The sequence below is a fragment of the Pteropus alecto genome, unplaced genomic scaffold (genome assembly GCF_000325575.1).
Source record: "Pteropus alecto unplaced genomic scaffold, ASM32557v1 scaffold185, whole genome shotgun sequence".
Classification (NCBI taxonomy): domain Eukaryota; kingdom Metazoa; phylum Chordata; class Mammalia; order Chiroptera; family Pteropodidae; genus Pteropus; species Pteropus alecto.
The window spans coordinates 169,922-179,633 of NW_006438088.1; the positions used below are offsets into that span (position 1 = coordinate 169,922).

General features: G+C 35.7%; 1 protein-coding gene across 2 annotated transcripts in view; it reads left to right on the top strand.

Annotated features, from left to right (window-relative positions):
* KATNA1 (katanin catalytic subunit A1) overlaps nt 1-9,712 on the top strand; it is a 27,764-nt gene that overhangs the window by 8,630 nt on the left and 9,422 nt on the right. Inside the window, exons 3-4 of one of the 2 annotated variants that reach the window (XM_006915331.3) lie at nt 698-855; nt 4,684-4,867. In XM_006915331.3, the coding sequence (XP_006915393.1) occupies nt 698-855; nt 4,684-4,867 (342 nt within the window). The remainder of the gene's footprint in view (nt 1-697; nt 856-4,683; nt 4,868-9,712) is intronic. The other variant, XM_006915330.3, reaches the window with a different exon arrangement.

The window sequence follows — 9,712 nt, forward strand, 5'->3', positions numbered from 1 at the left end:
TTATTTGTCATTGAAAGACTTTAAAGACCTTTTGTTTTTAGGCCAGAGACTTTTACTTAAAAAGTCTAAGCTTTTTTTGTAAAGATATTTACTTAAATCACTTACTTTTAAAACAAAACATTACCAACTTCATTTCAGCATTTCATATATATATATATACGTATATATAAACATATATAATGTATGTATAACGTGTGATTTTTAAATTTAGTCAGCACTGCTTTAAAAAATATATCTTGGTCGTATGTGAGAATTGAGCCATTTATCTTCTGAAGCCATTATTTTTCAAACTGCAGTTCATAAGTGATTTATGAAATTAATGGATTCTGATCAGCATTTAAAAAGTACATTAAATTGCATTAAAAACCCATCAACATGCAACTTGCAAAAGTATTGTTTTTATCAGACTTTAAAGTTACAACTAACATTTCAATTTGTTATGCAATTTGAATAAGAACCATAAGTCAGTAACATGGCTTGATTGGCCAGAATATTTAATTTATTTTATTAGAATTAATTTTGCAAAGAATTAATTAATGAACCATTATTAAAATTTCAACAGAATATCTTGGTGTGATTTACTGTCAGATGTCAAAATGGAGGTTTCTGACGTTTCTAATAAATGGCCCTAGTTTAATTTTGGCAGTAATTTATAAGTTATAGAAATTTAAAGAGCCATATTCTCCTTTGAAACCAGGTTTGGCAGGAAATAAATGTGGAAGCTAAACATGTTAAGGATATCATGAAAACACTAGAGAGCTTTAAATTAGACAGCACTCCATTGAAAGCTGCACAACATGAGCTTCCAGCTTCTGAGGGAGAAGTCTGGTCTTTGCCTGTACCTGTTGAACGAAGGTAAGTGGAGACCTTTTAAGAAACAGGCTAGCATAGCAAACTAATAGCATTGGTTACATCTAGGAGACCTGGGTGGCTGAGACACAGGAATGAGAGAGGGCTTTTTACTAAATGCCTTTTATAACTCTTAAGTTGTATATTATGTGACTCTGAACCATTTCAATAAATTAAATTTAGGTGAAAATAAGGCAAAATATACTTTCACGAAGTGACCTTACAGTAACAGAGACACCATTATCTTATGAAAGGAGCATGGGGCTGGGAATTCAAATATCTGGGCTGTAGTTCTGTTTTTGCCGCTCTCAGTAGGTTTGGGAACATCATGCTACCTTCCTAGGCCTTGGATTTTTCTTATGTAAAGTGAGGGAGTTAGATGAAAACAGTGGTTCTCAAGCTGTCAAAGAGTACTCCTGTTCATCAAGTTATACTGCTGCTAAATTGAAAAATGGGCTTTTTAATTCACAGAAAGAAAGAAAAGATAAAATGTTCTCAATTTTAGGGTTTTCTCTGGCATTTTTGTTCCCAGCTTCCTATTACCTGGCTCCAGGAAATGAACAGTTAGTGAAAGTGATATTTAGTGAAGTGCTCAGCCTATCATGCTCAGTTTCACTGCCTATTTTTTAATTGACAAGTGTTCAGGTGAATGTCATTTATCTGTTTTACTCATATTAGATTTCCTAGTTTGTATTTTGGGTTTAAATATATGAATGTATCATAGCATTCTACAGAATGTGACTTGCAAGTTCCTTGCCCCTAACCAGTTTGTGAACTTTTCATTAAGACGTTGCTCAAGTGTTTTTCAGTTTAACCTTCTATCATTGTAACTCAATTCTTGATTGTAGTTTATGATAGGTAATTGATATTGAGTACTTACAGTATTCTGAGCACTATCATGAACTACATGTGCTATTTTATTTATTTCTCACGATAAGCCTTCCAAAGAAGTTATATTTTCCCTATGTTTCAGATAAGATAGGTGAGGTAGAATGAGGTTAGATAACTTTTCTCCATTATCACAAAGTTGATAACTGGCGGAGCCGAGATTCGAACCCAGATATATTTGACTACAAAGATGGCATCCTGCCAGCTTATTTTCAAAGTCTAGCATACTTAGAGATTTCTTGGGGGCACTCATTAAAACTATGGATTCTGGGGTTTCACTCCCAGAGAATCTGATACAGTAGATAGCGGGTGGAGCCCAGGAATCCGCAGGTGATTCTGACACAGGTGGTCCATGTATCACATTTCTAGCAGTACTGTACCAGACTGCTCCCTCTCTAAGGTCAACTAATGTGTATTGATTGTTTCTTAGTCATTTTTTTCCTTCAGCTTTAGATAAAAATACTAATGTTCTGTTACTGACTGATATCTTTTGAATAGTTAATAAGTTTCTCCCTTGCTTATAAGCACTTTCATATAATATTTTGTTGTAGTTTAGAGTTCACACACCCAAAAAATAAGTACAGCAGAAGGCTTATTAAAGAAAAATAGAAAAGTAGACGGGAAATCATATAGTCACTCTAGTGTGGCTTCTAATCTTCTGTGCCTTGTTTATTTTCATAGTTGTAGTTGTGCTACATTCATAATTCATAACTTTGTGCCATTTTAAAAAAATACTAATAAACAACAAGTATTACACACCATATGCCAGGTACTGTGTTAATTGCTTTACATATGTTATTTAATCCTCAAAATGGTCTTAGAAGGTAGATACTAATTTTTTAGCCCCAGTTTCTGATGAGGAGACTTGAGCTTAGATTGGTTAAGTAATTTGCTTTTCATGCTATAAACACTGTTGATTTATAAGGCAGAAAGGAGATTGCATTATGGAGTGCTTGACCTTCCATCATTCGGGCAGGTCTACCAGTCCTAGTCCGTCCTTTCCTCCTCTCCAAAAAGTGAGCAACTTCTTTGCTTGACTAGCTCAAAAGAACTCCATCCATATTCTTGGGTGGTCGTTCTATACCTCAAGCACTTTTCCTAAACAAGATGTTTGTCCATCTAAATAAATTCTAGTGAATATAGTTTTCTTCATCTTGTTAACATTTCCCCTGACTATAAGTGAGAAGCAGTTTTTCATCGCTTTTACCAAGTTCTCTACGAAGGAAAAGGTAAGGAAAAGACGAAGTGTGTCAAGTGATTACTTGGCACTCTGTTCCCTCCACACCACAGACCTCTTCACTCCATGGCCCGAACTCCCCCCATCTTTCTCCTACGGCCTTAGAGAAATCCAGTGTCTAAACACCCTGTTGGATCCTCTTTTGGCTTGCCTCTTCATGGGACAAGGCCCTCCCCAGCAGCAGTGGTCTCCAGAGAACCTAGAAAAAAGTCAGCAGTTGACTTCAAATTTGACGGACAATTTAATTCCTCAGTCTAACAAACAGAGGCAGGAGTATTCTCTCTTGGGGATAGAGGGAAGTTGAATTAGATGAGTCTTTTCATCTTGAAAATTCTATCATGATGAGCCCTAAATACTGTCCCATATTATTGCTTCTTGCTTTCTTTTCTTGTCTCTGATTTTAAATGCCCTGGATTACTATTAACTAAAAAGTTATCCTCTTCGACATTATTTGCTGCATTTTTTTTCCCTATAATTTGTTTTACTCGCTCCCTCAACTGGCTAGCACCCAACACTCTTATTTTGTTAGTCTTTGTTCACATGCTTAAGAGAGCTTATTCTTTCTTCAGCTCTGTTGGTGAGTCTAACTTGCCTAAACTTTAAGAACAGATATAACTGATTCAGTATTCTCTTATAGAGCTGTATACAAAAATGTGACGTCTCCCTGCTTTCTGTGTTTTCTTTGTCAGTATGTCTTGTTCACTATTAGACTGATCTTCTAAAACCTTTTCAGTGGCAGTTAGCTTAAAAGCCAAGCCTCTGGAACCGGTGTTCAGATCTCCTGCTTACTGAACAGTATCATCTCTTAATGCTCACCATTATCTTTATAGTTAGTGTCTTTATATTCCTTTACATAGATGAAACTCATTTTAATTCTTTTCAGCTCCTGTGTTTTCAGGCCCAATTTATTTTTTCTCTTCAACAAGGCCATTGCCATAGCACCAGGTCTGTTTCACACTTCTAGGATACTTGCCTAGTTTTTCTTATCTTCTTCTTTCTTAACTATACTTGAGATATTTGAGCAAACGACTTCCCTACCTCTTTTATTGCTTATTTTAATGACCCCAACCAAGTCTAGGAGCATAGTTAAGAGCCTAAACAATATTTGAGAGTTCTGAATTCTGCCACAGAAATAAAAACGAAATGAGGGTGATATTTGGAAATGTAAAGCACCATGTCCATGACTTGTGCTTATATCAGTATTGTAATGGGAAAATGATTAAATTTTGTGAATTAAAACGTGAGAACTGTGATACATTCTAAATAAAATGGTAGCAAACTGCATATATACCAGTGGGTAAATGTTAATTCTACACCTGCACTGTATCCTGAGTCTTTTGATAATACTCTCTTCTCTGATAATTGCTGTTTTCAGTTTCCAAAAATAAGACTAATTTCTCAATTCCTCCTTGGTATACAACAGCTAATTTCCTTTCAGAGGAGAAGTAACAATCACTTGCCTTTCATTTATCTCTACCTTGTAACCATAATGTATTTCAGCCTTCTCGTTAAATTACTACACACAGCTATGTCAAATTAAACATTTGATCTTAGCTTTTAGTGACCTTAAGTTTATTCAGTCCTGTTTCGTGTTCGGTTATTGCCTTGGCTTCTTTAGTTCATAGACTCTTATACACTGTGTGTGTTCATCTATATTTAGACCAACCACAGGACTTGATTATGATTTTAATGATGTTGTGTTTGATTAGACCCTCACCAGGTCCCAGAAAACGCCAATCTTCTCAAAATAGTGACCCTAAACCACACAGTAACCGTCCAAGTACAACTGTCCGAGTTCACCGCCCATCTACACACAATCTTCTTCACAATGACAGAGGGAAAGCTGTTCGTTGTCGGGAAAAGAAAGAACAGAATAAAGGAAGAGAAGAAAAGGTAAATGTTACTTATTTTCAGAAATGAAAAAGTTATTTTTTAACTTTAAAAATGAAGGCTGTACAGATTTTAATAATTTTTAGTCATTAAAACTGCCAGACTATAATAAAAACTTAGCCATACTCCACCTAGGCTAGGATATTTCCCACTCACTAATGAACAAATATTTTGGTTAGTTTTTGTAACTTTATATCTCGATATAATTTCAAACAAGGTGCAACAGTGGTATAAGGAACTTCCATATATTCTTACCCAGTTTTACTAATTATTAATATTTTTCTCCTTTTGCTTTATCATTTATTCTCTGTATACCTTTTTTTTTCCCTGTAGCTTTAAGAGTAAGTTGTAAATATTATGCTCTTTCACCCTTAAATGCTTTAGAGTATATTTCCTAAGTACTGGGACATTCTTTTACTTAAACACAGTACATTTATCAAAAGCCATAAATTTTACATTGATACAGTAATGTTATCTAATCCATAGAACTTAATAAAATTTAGCCAATTATCTAATGTCATTAATAGCTTTTTTCCCCTGTGCCAGGATCCAGTGGAGAATTATAAGTTGCTTTTAGTTCTTGTGTTTCTTTAGCCTCTTTTTAATGTGACCATTTCCTCAGCCTTTGTCTTTTTTTGCTTGGCATTTTTGAAGAATACAGGCCAGTTATTTTGTAGAATGTCTCTCAATTTGGGTTTGTCTGAGGTTTCCTCATGCTTAGATCAAGGTTATGCACTTTTGGCAGAAATAGCATTGAAGTGAAGTTTTAATCAGTTTATCATAGAAGGTGGCCCAGGATGTTTATTTTTTCTATTACTCATGATAATTGGATCACTTGGTTAGGGTGGTGTCTGCCAGGTATTAAAACTTCACTTCAATGGTATTTCTGCCAAAAGTGCATAACCTTGGTGGCCCAGGATGTTTATTTTTTCTATTACTCATTGGATCACTTGGTTAGGGTGGTGTCTGCCAGGTCTCTCCTTTATAAAGTTACTCTTCTTCCCTTTATAATTGTGGGGAGATACTTTGAGACTATGCGAATATCCAGTTTCTCTTAAAAATTGTATCTACTTATTTTAGCATAGATACTTGCCTGAATCAGCTATTCCTATGACAATTGCAAAATTATGATTTTCTGATGATATTTTTTTGTACATTATTCCATTGGCACTTCACTATAAGGAAAAGCTTTGTCTTTTTTCTTTTAATTATATTAGTAGTGACTCATAGATTCTTATTCAGTGAATTATAATCTGTTACTATCATTATTTGATACTTAAACTGTCCAAGATTTGAGGAGTGGGAGATCTTTGAAGGTGGATTCTGTCTTTTTGACATGTACTTATATTTCTCTGAGCACTTCCTCATTTTCTGGCACAATAGAATGTTCCAGGCTCATCTTTTATTTCCCTCATAGTTTCTATTAATGAGGAATGGGATTTAGAAACCAAGATTTCAGTGACAACTAATATTTTTTTTTTTGAGGGCTTATACTCGCTTGTAATAAGAATGATTTGGGGACCTAAGAGCTTAGTTTCTGTCTCTTTTACTTCCACCTCTTCCCCCTCCCCTGCCCAGGGCACATATCCAATAGCTGTGATATAGTAAAGTACAGGGTAACTTGTTTGGCTTGTTCTGCAAAAGGACCCCTCCACACCACCTGGGCAAAGTAAAAACAGTGTATAGCAAAATATAAAGCCCCTGGTGCTGCCTGACCATTCCTATTCAGAACCTCACATCAGCCCCTACTTCATTCTTTCTTTTAGATTTGCAATCTAACTTTGTAATTTTGCACGAGAACCTCATCCAGCAAAGGCACACCTTTAAACACAGCCTCCTTGTTGATAAAGATAGATGTTCATTTAGTGCTCGATTTTGTGTCATCTGCCTTATTCCCCCACCTCCCCATTTCTGGAGGTATGTTGCCCTTGTACATCTGGACAGTCAGTTCTCTTACGTCCCTCTTGCCAGGTAGTTCTGTAGTCCTACATCTCTGCACTCTCAGCAGCAGCAGTTCTGTTTCAGTTCCTGAAACAAGGAAGGATGTGGGGATGGTGGCTCCTGAACCTGGGCCTTATGGAGTGTCATCAGTACCACACTTTCCCGGCCTGTAAGAGGTTGGATTATAAGCCGTATAACCATCTATGATCTGTAGAGCTCATTTCAGTGTCCTGTACCTTTTTCATTTTACATCTATACTTTTATTCCCTGAGAAATGATGTGTAGAACCTGGAGTACTGTAATGAACAAATAAGTTGTCCAAGAGAAATTAAATATCTGCTTACTAAGGCAGGAAAATATAAACTTCAGAAATATGGCCTGGTGATTACGATGTGGGCTCTGGATTCAGGTGACCTGTGTTTAAGGCAACAATCTCTGTTATTTCTGTCTTTTATTAAGTTTTTAACTCTTTACCTGTCCCTAGATCTCAAAATGTTTCCATTTTTTTCTAAAAGTTTTTACATTTAGGTCCACGATCTATTTTGAGTTAATTTTTGTGTAAGACTTGAGACTTAGGTCAAGGTTCATTTTTCGCCTGTATATGTCCAGTTACCTCAGCACTATTTGTTGAAAGGGCTGTTCTTTTTCCATTGAATTGCTGTTACATCTCTGTCAAAAAGCAGCTGGGCATATTTGTGTGAGTCTATTTCTGGGTTCGCTGTTATGTTTCATTGATATACGTGTCTATCTTTTTACCAATACTACAGTCTTGGTTACCATTGCTAAATATAGTAAGTCTTAACAGTCATCTGATTTTATTTTTCCTTTTTGAAATTGTTTTAGCTTTTCTAGTTCCTTTCTTCATCTACATAAATTTTAGAATCACCTTTTCTGCATCAACAAAAAGTCTTGTTTGAGATTTTGATGGGAATTACGTTAAACCTTCATTTCAATTGGGGAAAATTGGCGTCTTTATTATGTTGAGCCTTCTAATCCAAGAACATGTTTTCTTTTAACCCCATTTATTTAGATCTTTGAATTCTTTCATCAGCATTGAGTAGTTTTCAGAATACTAGTCTTGCTGGATTTGTTAGATTTTTTTATCTAAGTATTTTATTTTTAGGTGATTATAAGTGATATTGTATTTTTTTTCCAGTGTCCACATATATTGCTAGTATATAGAAATAAATTTGAATTTTTCAAAGTTATTTTTTAATTGTGGTTAAAATATATGTAACATAAGACTTACCATTTTAATCATTTTGAGCGTGCAGTTCAGTGCCATTGAGGACATTCACGCTGTTGTGGAACCATCACCACCATCCATCCACAGAACATTTTTAATTTTGCCAAATTCAAACTCTGTACCCATTACACAGCAAGCAATTCCCTGACACCAGCTGGATGTCCTACCGTTTAACTCAATTTTGACACTTTATCTACCTGGAGTTAGCATCAGATCCCACAGATAAAGGTCTCAGTCCCATAAGTCTACCCCCACATCAGATGCCAGTTGCGAGTCCAGTTGTCACCTGTGCTTCTGACTGACTGGTATAAATTGAAGAAGACCATGACTCCTTGGGCCCAATAATTTGTTAGAGCAGCTCACAGAATTCAGAAAACAGCTTCTTACTAGATTGCTGGTTTATTACAAAGGATACAGCTCAGGAACACCCAGATGGAAGAGATGCATAGGACAAGGTATATGGAAAGGGTTGCAGAGCTTCCATGCCTTCTCCAGAAGTCCTTTTTAATTAATTCTTTTAATTGAGACAGTAGATTTAGAGTTTGTGTTTATAATTTTGCCACTTTTAAAATAAGTGGTTTTAAACCTAGGGACTTATCTCTTGGTTAATTGGTCCATCTTCAACCTCATTTTGAGCATCTGTATTCTTTTTGACCTCTCCTGTTTTCTTTGACCTTCTAGTTGTTATTATTTTCACTTAGAGCCAGTTATTGATCAGTGTGTACTTAAAGGAAATTGTACTAATTCAGCTAATTCAATAAGATCCTTTTTAAAATGTCAACATCTGAAATTCTGTAACTCCCCTTGGCTGACCTGTTATCGAGTTTTTTGTTTTTGTTTTTGTTTTTATGCCTAGCTTAAATTTGTTTTGCTTTGTCTGTACACATTCCATCAGCCCTGTGTTCTGTGGGAGAAAAGAGAGCCAGAACTAGGACATGCCTTCTATTCGTGTCTTCCTGGACTTGCAGTGTAAGTTCCCAATAGTCAGGGACAGTGTCTTCTTTCTATCCTGCACAGCTGTTAGCACAGAAAAGATTCTTGGTAAATATCTGTGAATGAATAACAACTTCATAAATACTTAGAAGAAAAGATAACCTTCTCCTCTTTTAAATGTACACAGTCCCTTCCTTGAATCTTTTATGTTAGTATCGGATTCTGAACAGTCTGTAAATTGTGAGACAGATGCTTACTTGGTCATCTAGTGTTAAGACTTTGAGTATCATAAATATTGTCTAGGCGTTAATACTGACTTTAGCACCATTGACAAATTACCATGTTACAGGCAAAGATATCTTTTAGAAAAATGTTATGGAAATGGGGTTATTTACACTAATGCAAAGCTTCATAAATTTTCTTGGCTCATAAATTTTGTGCCTTAGTAATTTTTCTCACGACTCTTCTATGACAAAAAATGCCCACCATTTTTTGAAGAAGTTAGGTTCAAACAGCATGGTTTGTGTCTTAACGACACCTGTCGGACACTGCAGAGTTTCTCAGACCTTGGAGTCAGAGGGGATATTCTACTCTTATTTCTCTTCCATGTTGATTTTTCCCACTGTATCTTTTATGACAGCAACTGCCAAAAACCCAGCATCACAAAAATATGGCATATCCGAATATGGCACAGTCCTCATCTGGAAACTGTGAACTTGAGCTGGTAG